The sequence below is a fragment of the Cephus cinctus genome, unplaced genomic scaffold, assembly GCF_000341935.2.
Source record: "Cephus cinctus unplaced genomic scaffold, Ccin1 Ccin1_scaffold1184, whole genome shotgun sequence".
Taxonomy (NCBI): domain Eukaryota; kingdom Metazoa; phylum Arthropoda; class Insecta; order Hymenoptera; family Cephidae; genus Cephus; species Cephus cinctus.
In genome coordinates this window covers 2,271,818-2,284,367 of record NW_014333664.1, presented here as the reverse complement: position 1 = coordinate 2,284,367, position 12,550 = coordinate 2,271,818, and the positions used below count along the sequence as shown (strand labels likewise).

The following is a 12,550-nucleotide window of genomic DNA, read 5'->3' as shown; positions in this document are numbered from 1 at the left end:
GGGGGGGGGGGGGGGGGGGAGGAAAGGAACTGGAACAAGTAAAATGGTGGTATATGAATAAGTAAATGAAGGGAATAAAGGAGATACCGAGATTACGGATGAAAATTATGCATCAGAATGAAAAATCAATAATTGCAATTATGCCAGGATCCATCGATTGCACTCGAAATAAACTAGTTATCGGGATTCGCGGTCGTTTATCGTCAACGAAGAACGTTATTATGGCTCGTGCTAATAAAACGATTGATACGTGAAGAGCTGATAAAACTCAATGATGGCCATGTATATTATTATTATTTTTTTAAATTATTTAGTCTTCAATTTCTCTCCGTGCAATTTTTTTAAATCGGGCTTTACGCAAAACAACGCTCGCGCGTTTTTGTCCAAGGGAGAACATTTTACGTCCGCTTGCACAAATGTTGTCGCGCGATGAAAATTGCCGTCACGTGCGCGTGCGACGTTCCTTTCGTTACTGCGACGGTGAAGCACAAAGTCTAATTTGTCGAGAGTGAAGTAGATCGGGGAAGATACGGGCTTACGATAAATTGAACTAGAAAAGAGAAGCGACGGATAACGAGAGGGTGACGAAAAGATGGATAAAGAATGAAAAATAATAATGAGAATGAGAAAATAATAACGAGGACGCGGAGCATACCGACGCTCTCTTCAATGCTTTCGGCATTAACGAGAATTATCGCGAGATTTTCGTTCATGCTCACGATATACCTAGCGTAACAACATAGCACCTAGGGTTTTTGTACTTTTCGCAATAATTCGCATATTATTATGTATTATTGATAACATATAATATATATATATATATATATATATATATTTGTATATATAATATATATACCTACGACAAGAGAATGTATTTACATTATGCGCTTTTAATGATTACAGGGAGAGTTAATGGAAAGCAACCTAATTTACACCGTCCTACTTTGAATGAAAAATGTGTGAGACTGTAAAAAAGAAAAGATCTCCACCTTTAGTCTGATTTCGATTTTGCGTCATGTGCATATTTTAACGTACACAAAGAAAACGTTCAGTGTCCTTTAATCGTTATCGATCGATTATCATTGGCCCTTACGGTTTCACGTGCTTGGCTCAATTTCTTATTGTTTCCTTTGTATCCTATGCTTTTCCGCTTCTTCTTATTCTTCCTTAATTAAACCTATTTACTTTCTTCCGTATAATACAGTATCTACATTCGGTCGTAAACGAAACCGTCAATAAAGTTTTAATTTACAATAAGAAATCCAAATGAAATCACATTTTCTCGTGTCCTCTTCATACTTAACTCCTTCATCCTCATTTGTAATAACGTTAAAGGCTCTTCGTATATCACAATTAACAAAGACAATTTTTCATTCATTTTTCTTTAGAATCGTTAGAATAGTTTTTCTACCTACTGGTAAATTCGGTGCGCACCCGCACTGGCCGAATGTACGAGCGACGCGATGGTTGCTGAGCATTTGTATTCTTGTCTCTAATTATAATTCGTTAAATAATTAAAAATAACTCTAATCTTTACCAGCCACCGTGGCGTCACCCTCCACAGATTCTCTCTCATCCTTATGATTATCCTCGTGCTGTTCGATTCCTTTATCCTGCGAACTGGCACCGGACACCACCACCTCGGTGTCTTCGCTACCTTCGGTACTGTCCGCGACACTGGAGTTTCGCGCGTCCTTCTTACCTTCCTCGGCCTCCTCGGATTCCTGAATCTGTTGCATTTGCAACTGACTTCGTAACCTGGAGATCTCACGGGCGTCAGAACGCCGATGACGACGTAGACGAGCGTTTTCCGTAGCTACTTGTCTTGCCAATGCCAGGACGTCCTGGGGCACGTCAAGGGCCATCAGCCGTTCCTCTAAGTCTATCGCAGCAGTCCCTTCCGAATCAGAATCACTTTCCGGCGAAGACGTACCCACTTCTGGCGCTGCAGGTTCCACCGTTACCGTAGAGGATGTCACAGCCGCGCTACTCTCCTCTTCCTCGGGTTCTTCGTCCTCTTTCGTTTCCTGTCCTGCCACCAGGGAGTCCTCTTCCTCGCCGTAGGAACCGGAAGTGCCACCAGGTGCCGGAGACGATGGTTTCTCAAGCTTTATTGTAACGGGAAGCGACTCGAGCTTCTCGTCTGGACTCGGTGGACGATGACCGTGACGACGACGCTCGTGATGATGCCGTCTACTATGCTGGTGCACCAACGGTGGCGCTATTGGCGGCATCGTCGGCGGAGGTATCGGCGCCAGGGCGACGTTCGGCTGAAAATGCGGCTCGAAACGCTCGCATTCGGAGAGAGGCACAACACGTTCCGGATGCTGGAGCACTGGCGGTCCTCGACTGAGATATGCAGGCATCAGCGGCGAGCTGCACACAGGAAAATTGCGATGCGTCTAAGAATTGGGATCAGGTAAGACCTTCTTTTCATTGAGGATTCTTGAGGTTTCTCTGGAGGTGGTGTTGCACTTCGGGATTAGAATAGGGGAAGGTATTTGTTCACTTAGGATTCTTCGGGTTTTTCCTTTGAACTATTCAATATGCCTCTTCGTCGTTGTTCAATAGTTACCTGTCCCTGTGTTTGCAAGTTCCTGCCGCACTCCAGGGTCTGAATGCTGATGCGCCTCTTGCTGCCAATTCAAAGACTGCCCATTGCATTTGTAAGTATGGGTCGGTGGCACTGGCTGCTGCTGCTGCTGATACTGGATGATACATTCCCAATCCGTTTCCATTGTAAACGCCAGAGCAGTCGTCCCTGTCTATTTCCTTCTTCGCACGTTTTATTATCTTTTCCGGCTCATGTCGCAGCTATAACAGAGGCATTGCTTCCTTAGAAGATGCAACGAGAAATGAATTCAATTTCATTCTATTCATTAGAAAAAAATGTCAACCTTGAATTTTCTCCTAATTGGGCGAATGGAAAATGTTTTGCAATGATGAGCATCTTGAAGCGTGGCAAATGGCTCGAAAGCCGTTATCAAGTTATCTATATAAAGCTACCAGCAGATTCTGATCGTGACACGACGTGAATTATTATTTGATAAGCTTTTAACAGTCAAACAAAAATTTCGGAGTTTTTATCTGACTTTAAAAAATGTTTCGAAAAAAACTATATGCGTCGCAATCTTGACCTGACTGTAAGACAACTTTTAATCAAGATATCGATTCCTATTTTACTGAGAAATATTACAGATTTCGTCAAGTGACAAAAAATATATTATGGTATATCCGAAAAATGTGTTTCTGAGATTTAATTCACGATCCAAAAATGAATACCTCTGGTTTCCTCTTAGGATTTGTCACGAGGTGCCGTTCTTTTAAATCTCGAAAAAGGGCGTCGACCTTGTTGTGATGCTTCTGATCCCTGGACAATAGAAGGTACGACCGCCAATTGGCAGAATCGAATCCCCAGTGGCAGGTTCGATTTTCCAAAGGGCGATGAGCATGACGAACAAATCGCTGTGGTGAAAACTGATATCCACACTCGAGGCACTCGATGCAGGCTGAATCCTCTGAACTGAAGAGGTCTGCGTCGAAAATGCCCTTGCACTTACCAAAGCACTCATGGTACACCTTAAAACGTGCCACGGATTCTTCTGCTTCCTCTTTCTTGGCACAAGACTTTTGATCATCTATTCGTTCCTGATCTCTGACAGGTGCTGGTTCACAGGGCTCTGTCCTAAGTAAGAGTGCACTTACAAGTCGTTCTGCATCAGTCTGTGTGATAAGTCCACAAGAAGGTGCATTCCGAGGAAGGATTCCAGATAGTTTCAGCTCTTCGAGCTGATCTCTGGTACATCTTGAGCAGTATATCTGCAGCTCATCGCATACTTGATTAATCTGCTGTAGAGAAAAGTCCTGTAAAACTGTGTTGAGTATTTGAGGGAGACACAGCCTACGCTCTCCACCAACAACAAAGCAAGATATCCTCTCTCCTTCGAGAGTAGCTTCGCATCTTTCAGAGCAACTCTGATCCGGTGCAGTTAGAATGGGTATTTGAAACTCTAACTCTCGCTTGTCACTAGTGGCCTTCAGTCGTTCAGGTTGTGGATCTTCATCAGAGTCATCCAAAGCATGATCAACCCTGCGATCCCTGCAAGGTGGCACAGTAATCCTAGATGGTTCTTCACACTTTTCAATATCCTTGGATGGTATCGATAAATGATCCAGACCAGAATCAATCCCACAATTAGCAGGACGGTTTAAGGGAGAGAATCGAAATGGTGCCTGTTCCTGAAGCAGTCCTTTACAGTCCATGCCCAGAAGGGCCGAGCTCGGTCCCTGCAGGCTCTTCACTGCTGATAACTGATACGTCTTCAGGACAGTTTTCAGTTGGGGACTGTACGACTGACTGCTTGTATTACCAAGCAATAGTGTCTCCATTATTTAGCTCTATGATTAGTTAGACAAGTCAGTCCTATTATGATCCTACTATAAGGTACACTTATATTGTACGTGAGTTCACTGAATATCACTGGAGTATCTTATGGACACTGACACACACTGGGCTTAATGCACTGGTATGCAGAATCACATTGATAATCACCAAAGGTTGCTAGGCCATTTAAGCCAAGATACAACTGATCCATCTTATGAAAAGGAAGAATCCACAGAACGTGAGCGTGGAGCCGACTCTCTGCACGGGCTAGACACATGCTGAGAGCAGAGATATATCTCGGATCCAGAGCGTCGCGCGTATTCCCATCTTCCTGGTCGACGTGCTCTTGTTCTAGCCACGATCCATGATCCACCGTAACATCGTGTCCGCGTAAGATAATGCGCGCACGCATATATATATATACATGTACATACACACACGCGCGCGCGCGCACACACCACACTACCCTCGCACACACTGTAGCAATAGTGTCCCCGTCCCGCAGAAGAGGATAATAACGCGAGAACGAGATAGAACGTTAACCAACGTGAGATAGCCAGGAAGTCAGACTCGAGAGAACAACGTGAAACTGGACGTCGGCGTCGTGGTGTCGCGCGTCGCGATCTCCACGATTACGTCGGCAAGGTCTCTATGTCTCGCAGAAGGCGTAGGAGAGGAGGTTCGGTTAGGGATACGGGTCGGTGGCCTGGGCGCCGCTGGGCCTCGAACCTGGCGTGTAGTGCGAACAGTGGCGATTATCAGCGTAAGGACACATGTCTGTCCCTTTGGAATCAGTTTCGAAGAGAGGCTGTCCGATGGTCTAACCCGCGCAGTGACTGCGGTTATACATGGTTGTGTCTTCCTTAGTATCTAGCAACAGCAGCAACAGCAACGGCAGAGCAGATTACACCTCACTTGACAGATATCGCCGTCTTCGCGGGCATCGTCAGGCCGATTTACTTGGCACGCCGCGCCGTAATGGCGTATCGATCGAGCACGCACGGCACACTGAAGCACCACTCGCGAAGCTACGCATATTTCTCGCAGCGAAAAGTGAAGTAAAGCGAAGTGAACCGTCCAGCCTGACGCACGGTACACAATGCTAACGCAGCGGAGCCCCTGATACGCCGTCGCGGCGTCGGGTTCTCTGTGTATGTCGTATATAGCATATATAGCGCGTGTGTCGCCTCCACCGAACCACGACGAAAGTCAGACTGTCCATGTAGCTACCTGCGCGCGAACGTGTGTGCACGTAAACACGAGGCGAGCCCTCAAGTGCGCCACTCCATCTCTTTCTCGCACTCTCGTCCTATCCTTTTTACCCTCGCCGCCTCCTTCTCTCACTGAAGCACCGACTCTATACTCTCTTCCTTTCTCCACTCACATCTCTCTTCTCTATCATTCTATCCCTCTCACGCGGAGCCTCCCTCTCCAAATGGTAGAGCGCGACGCTGAGCGTCGTATGTGTCAGTGCGTCTGTACCCAGTAACAGTGTTAGTGGCCTTAGCGCACTGGTATGCGTCCCCTTACGCTTGTGTGCGTCTCTTCTGCTAAAGAGGAATCTCCGTAAACTCTACGTGCCCCCGTAGAGACTTCGTCTGTCTGTCTGTCTGTATGTCTCCCTCCCTCGGTCGAGTCCCTCGCACCAGCCCCCGTGAACCACCAGAACCCGAAACCTCCCCGCTACTACACCGCGACGACCATCTTTGCTTGTCTTCTTTCTCGCTCCCTCACCCTCGACACTCCGATGCTCACACATTCGCACCAAAGCCTCTGGCGTCCTTCTCGTATGCACGCTCGCGCGAGACTGCGATAGAATTCACACGTATCTCGTGCGCAGTAGTGTGAGTTTCTCCGGCAGCGTGTATTAGAGAAAGAAGACGAGAGAGAGAGAGAGAGAGAGAGGAGTGAGCGTCGGTCGGCGGTCGGCTGAGCGTCTAGTCATGTGACCTTCCCGTCAAAATAGCCTGCGTAAACTGCACGACTCGCGAGCAGCGACACGCATACGGATACGCAAGCGCGCACACGCTCACATGAAATTCCATGTATGTAGATGTACACGTATCATTGGAGACTACGGGCACTCTTTCAGCAAGAAACAGAGAGAAAGAGAGAGAGAGAGAGCGAGAGAGAGCAAGCACACTGGCTGGGCCAAGAGAGCCACCAGCACTTATCGTTCGCACGCACCGAGTTCGACTTGGCTGGACTTGGCCGAGTAGCGCCTCCTTTCACGATATGGATTAATATTTTGAATCGAGCATTAGAGAGGCGCATTGTCCTCACTCGGAGGCTACCATCGAGTCTCGTGCGCCTTGACGATTTGCGAAAGACGCCTGGCGTCGATAATGGCCGCCGGACCTTCCGGAGCCAACGCCGGCCTGCCCTTCCTGTTCAGAGGCTGAGACTCTTCTTCGCTTGAGATGGACGCAAAGAAACCGCCGCTGATCCTAACAAAGATTATGCGTGCCTCGCCGTTTGACTTCGGGTGACTCGCTTCTTCTCGATTCTATATACGTTGGAGTTGCTTTCGTGCCACTTATTGCACGACTGTCGGATAGACGGAGAGCGGAGTATAATATGTGTAAGAGATATACAGAATCAAATAGGAATGGACGATCGTGGATGTTGACCAATGGGCGACCAGAGAATTCCGTATGCGATATTGTATACGCTTGAAATATATACATGGATATATATATGTATATGCTATTCGTAAATTTTATTTTATAGGAATTTACGGTAGGTGCTTCTAACAAAGGAGTGCTATTTTCGGCATGTCCCTTCCATACGACATACGGGCTGCACGTCTGTCGCACCATGAACCGTGCTTGTACTTGTACGCGCAGTGAGCTGAGTTCCTCGCGAAAATCTACGCGATTAAAAGCGAGGAATTTTTGAGAGGCGCAGAAGACGCGGTTTATGCGAACCGGCGACATCGTACGATTAGGACCATTCAGATTAGATTATTTATATCTCCTTAGGGTCATTAAATGTGCTGTTTTTTATTATTTCTACCGTCTGGCAATATATATGTATATTACGTACGTTACAACCAGTTTTCATCAGACTCGGGAATACGAAATGCGAAATTATGATATCTTCATGCGCGACGAGAAAATTTTTAATGTAAAATATGTATATCTGCCATGTAAGGTAAATTGCGATGAATAATTTTATTTTACCGTGTATCGATTAACCGCTGTTACCATAGTTTATTAACTCGCGAATCAAGTGGGCTGATAAAAATCGTTTGCAATTCTCTTATGAAATAATATTTTTTTAAACGATGTATCAAATATCGAACACCTGCAAAGATCTAACTACGATTTAATTCAATTGTTTATTATAGATAAATTTTAGTTTTGCACCTGTAACAACCGCTGCTTATCAATTATCATTATCGCGGTTGCTAAAACTGTGCCAATCAGGCTTAAAATATTGTTTTTTATTTTTTTGAAAATTCTCATACATCATGCACCACTTTTATCTGTTATACGATACAGCTGTGATAACAGCATTTGCCTTTGGCACTTCATCACAATATCACGAATTCTCAGATAGAGAAGAATGTTGGTATACTGATAAGGATACTGTTTTAATCAACAACAAATAATAACAATGTCCATCTTCTAATCTATAATTCTCTTATAATCGCCCACAGTAACGCCAAATATTATCCAATATCGAAATATCGTCATTGCTTATTTTTCTCATGGAAAAAAAAAAAACTTTGTCAGAATTATGAAAGAAATTACATTAAAAACTCATCGCCGGAAATTCATAGAAGAGTTCAATAGCGAGACGAAGCATGTTTTTTTGTTCATATCTAATTTTATGTATTTACATTCAGATAAAAATTCCACGTCACCCACAGTTACGTTCATTTGGACGCAACATCAAGACATTTGCTTCTTCCTCTGTACTCGAATGGTAAAAATCAAAATTACCGACTGAGTCCTTCTCATTCATGAAAAATTCAACTATATGCAAACTTAACGTTTACACCTTCAGTTGCGACTGACGGGAGAAGATGAAAAAAAAGCAAAATGTAAAAAAAAAGATATTCAATGAATGAACTGGTCACGCAACCCTCGACAGTTTTATAACACGACTCTAGGGTGTAAATATTTTGATTCGTCATTCCGCCACTACCTAAGCCGAGCGTGTATCTACATACAAAGCTCATGCGCAACTCATTATCTAGATACGTTTTCGCAAACGAGAATCTTTAAATAAATAAAATCCTGGTAGGTATAGATGTTTTGAGAATTTGAACATATGCGTACCATTTGACTTAGCATCTTTTAATATTTCCTATATCTAATTATGCACGCCAACATGGAGTTTCGTAACCGAAATTGATATATTTGAAGAAAGTGTCGGTAATGTAGAACCGTGGAAAATCGAATTATATATGGCTACGTGTGTGTGTGTGTGTGACAGAATTATGAGACCTTGTTATTGAATTGTCCAATAGTGCGTAACGTACTTGGATCGTCATTGTTTAAAATTTTTGTCTTAAACAACTCAAACATTCCTACAACCGATGACTGTTCGGGAACAAAATATCTGTAAAAATATTTTAACGAAGCGTTCACTGTTTTAGTTAGTACAGCTACGTACTGGGCACGCGATGCAGAATGTTTATTCTAATATAACATAGATTTGATAATGTCTTTAATATGACTTCATAGAGGTTTGTATATCTCTCAGGTGTCTTTTCCGCTTGATAAAGATTTGTAGCATCGAAGCTGTGGGCTGAACTGCCGGAGGAAAGGAAAAGACACGAATAGTTTTTCTCGGTTAGCCACTGATCAATGACCTTAATGAGGTAGTGTTACGATACAACAGGCTGCCATTACGCACGTATTTTCACGACAAATCCTCCGCGCGATGCCCACATGTCCGATATTAACATGCAAATATGCGGCTTCGGTATGCTATGCAAAATAAAGTATACCTTGATCTGCAAGAGTTTCGCATGCGCGTTACGTGTCGCAATTACTAAGTCCGCAAAGAGAGAATTTGCATATTCTCCTGCGTTTATCATTTACGATAACTGATTAGCGTCGATAATCTTTATAACCATGAAATACTGCATTAGACTTTTCCCACCTACGGGATAACGTTTTTTCCTCTATTAATCGAACAAAGTATAATTCTCGAAAAATCGGCTGGGGGTCTTGCTGGTTTATCACTAGTAACGTACGTCTTCACGTGTAAATGGATTATTTTTCTGTGGCATGCCACAAGATCTACTTCATACGCGATAGGAAAGAAGGTAACACGCAGTGTAAATGAAAAAAAAAAATTATTATTCGCTTACAGGGCAAAGACCACCATTACAAGCACTGCTCTCTTATCCAGGAGACCAGTTAGACCGGTTAAAAAGTCGAACAATCGTTTCTTATTGCCAGTGACAAAGAATCTGCATGAAGTACAGCTGTTTAAGCCATTTCAAGTTTAATCTTTCAGCAACGTATAATGCGAGCACAGCTAAATTATCGCCCTCTTTCACGTACAATCAGTAGAGTCTTAATTATTATGTTGTTTTACATCTGTTTATTTATAGCGTGGACGTCGCGCTAATCTTTGATAATGTGAAACTGATCCTTGGTTTTGTGCTTGCGTAAACATGTGCGAAAACAAGGCGGACTAGGCTATCCGTCATTCTAATACTAGTCGTTCCCGGTTGGTAACTTTGTTAATTTAAATCAGTATAGAAACGATTCTGGTATAATAATCGCTATATTGACGATACTTCGAAGTCAGTTACAAGGTTAAGGAATGTTTAGGTCGTTCGTTAGGTAATTATATGAAAATGATAAGAAGTAATAAGTTGTAGACAGTCGCAAGTCGATATAATGAAGTAATATAAATCCTGAGTTGCTTACCTTTCGAGAAGGGACGGAGCTTAGCGGGAGTACAGAGACGCGACTGCAGAGCGATCTGGCGGTTGTTCGCTCAACGACATGGGCGTCCGAGGTACAAGGGCGACGCCATACGTCGGAAACGCACAACGCGAGGAAATAGGCGACGCCGGCGCCGTCCCGTAGGAAGATGGCGACAGCGAGTGACAACGCGTCGATTGTATAAAGTGTTTTCTTTTTTTATTTTATGCCGTTACTTTGGGTTTCGTAGCTTCCAGTAAATTTCAGCGTGAAGCCTGAAGTAGGTGTGCTAGGAAAGCAACGCACGACGCATTCCTAATCGTAGGACGGGATCGTTCTCCTATCATTGTTTGACAAATACGGTGAGTCAGGCTTCGGGAAGGGCCACCTACGTAAACGAGGTTAATTGACATTAAGAGGGGACAATTAAAGTTTGTCCAGGCTGGAATATTGGCGGCGTGGAAGCGTCAACTCTTTCCGATTCACTCCAGTTCGATTTGGTTATTATAACGTTCTCTTCTTGCTACGTTTCATATATTATCAGATCGTTCGCTACTTTCCGTGTAGTCTGTTCCGTTATCGCGCGTGTCTCCTATCTCTGGTGTCTCCTGTCGCTGACAGCAACAACTTGCGAGTGAATGAGCAAGCGCTGACATATGTAGGTGCAGCCTGTGCGCGCGCATACTTTGGAATTTTAAATTACGTTTTTTTTTCTTTTGTATTTCATCAAAACTAAAACAGTTATTCGCATCTGAAAAATACGCACCGATTCTCCACGTGAACATGAGTGAAGACATTCGAGACATCCTGTGACTTATTACGTCTCTAACAGTAACTAACAACGCGTGTCGAATACGATCGTGTAAAACAAATCGGGTATCGGTATCCTTGCCAAGTGTAACGAATAGCTGAGGTGTCGATTGATCGATCGATGCCTTCGTCGTGTTAATGGGAAGGAGTAATTTATCGGGGTGTACATAAGAAAATGAAAGATAAATAAAAGGACATGGAGGATCGTTCGCAAGATGAAAAGAATAAAGACGTCAGTACGAACGAGGAGTTTCTCTTGTTGCTGAGTAAATCGCGCAGGAATGACATTTTCCTTTTTAATTTGAATTTCTCTCTTGAAATGTCCCTTCGCAGGGTCTTTAAGGGTGAGTAGATGATCTTCTTTCTCTTTTCGTTTTTTTTCTTTTTTTAATGTCCTCCATACCTTGCATCCCCCACTGTTCGATTTTACTTGGTCTCTCACTCTCACTTTATCCTACTAGCTTTACCATACCTTCTCCCTTCGGTTTCCCCTTTTCCTCGATTCGGCTTCTCTCGCGTAACGTTCGGCTTTTCTTCCTCTCGTCGTTCGTCCCGCGTCCCGTTGCAAAGAAAGAGCCGCATTAATGGCCCAATTGTATTCGGCTGTGCTTTACTTGTCGTTGGTAACGTTCGTAAAGTGTGCTTAAACGGTAAGATTAACGAGCTTCCTTCCTGTAGTCCTGCTTCTGCCTCGCCCTGTTAAAATCCACGACCAACCGGGACATTTCAAGAGAAAAACATCCCTACCTTTCTTTGCTTGATTTTTCGCAAATTTTTTAAAATGTCAAAATCACAAAATTTCATAGTCTATCTGTTAATCGACTAAATACCTGAATCGTTTTACCGAATAATCAAACGTCTCATTTCATTAACAATTAATTAATTGACCAATCCATCCCTTTGTAATAAAACGATCGCGTATTAAATATCGTACTGGTGTCCGAGTATTTATATAAATCTAATTTCTCTTAATGCCATTAATATGCGTAACGAAGAATATTCAATGGCTGCCTCGAAATATAAATTTTAGCAATTAACCTCGAGTCTCCATTGGCTGTTTTCAGAGATGAACTAATCAGCCACATGACTCGTGTATTGTATCAGATCAATGACGAGTGGATCACTGTATCTATGGGGTAACAGGTGTAATTTTGCACTAAAGAAAAAAAAATTGTTTCAGGAAAAGGACCAAAAGTGCCGAAAACAAGGATGCCAACGCAAACAACCGAGAACGACGATATACGCGTGAAAATCGTATATAATGGGTAATCCATAGCTTTAACATGAATCTCCGTAGCCGTCTGGAAATATCTAACGTCCCACGAATCACAATGCAACTTCCATTTTCTGGATTCTTATCATGCGGAGAGGAAAGAAAAAAAAAAAAAGTAGGACTATCCCTATGACGTATCCCCATGAAGTTATAAACTTCCATTTACGTTCCCTTCTCCCCCCCCCCCCCCCC

At 43.5% G+C, this 12,550-nt stretch overlaps 2 protein-coding genes across 10 annotated transcripts in view; one reads left to right on the top strand and one right to left on the bottom strand.

Annotated features, from left to right (window-relative positions):
* The window catches only part of LOC107272482 (SH3 domain-containing protein Dlish), a 15,256-nt gene extending 4,924 nt beyond the window's left edge, over nt 1-10,332 (bottom strand). The window contains exons 1-3 of one of the 4 annotated variants that reach the window (XM_025089766.1): nt 10,279-10,332; nt 2,576-2,814; nt 1,703-2,376 (exon numbers count right to left, since the gene is read on the bottom strand). In XM_025089766.1, the coding sequence (XP_024945534.1) occupies nt 1,703-2,376; nt 2,576-2,721 (820 nt within the window). In that variant the 5' untranslated portion in view covers nt 2,722-2,814; nt 10,279-10,332. Of the gene's footprint in view, nt 1-1,702; nt 2,377-2,575; nt 2,836-2,897; nt 3,259-3,282; nt 6,187-10,278 lie in introns of those variants that run through there. The other 3 variants (XM_025089763.1, XM_025089764.1, XM_025089765.1) reach the window with 3 other exon arrangements.
* Nucleotides 10,333-10,454: 122 nt separating this feature from the next.
* The window catches only part of LOC107272478 (atypical protein kinase C), an 11,187-nt gene continuing 9,091 nt past the window's right edge, over nt 10,455-12,550 (top strand). For 2 of the 6 annotated variants that reach the window (XM_025089768.1, XM_015749670.2), the window contains exons 1-2: nt 10,943-11,429; nt 12,266-12,350. In XM_025089768.1, coding sequence (XP_024945536.1) covers nt 11,282-11,429; nt 12,266-12,350 — 233 coding nt within the window. In that variant the 5' untranslated portion in view covers nt 10,943-11,281. The other 4 variants (XM_015749671.2, XM_025089771.1, XM_015749672.2 and 1 more) reach the window with 4 other exon arrangements.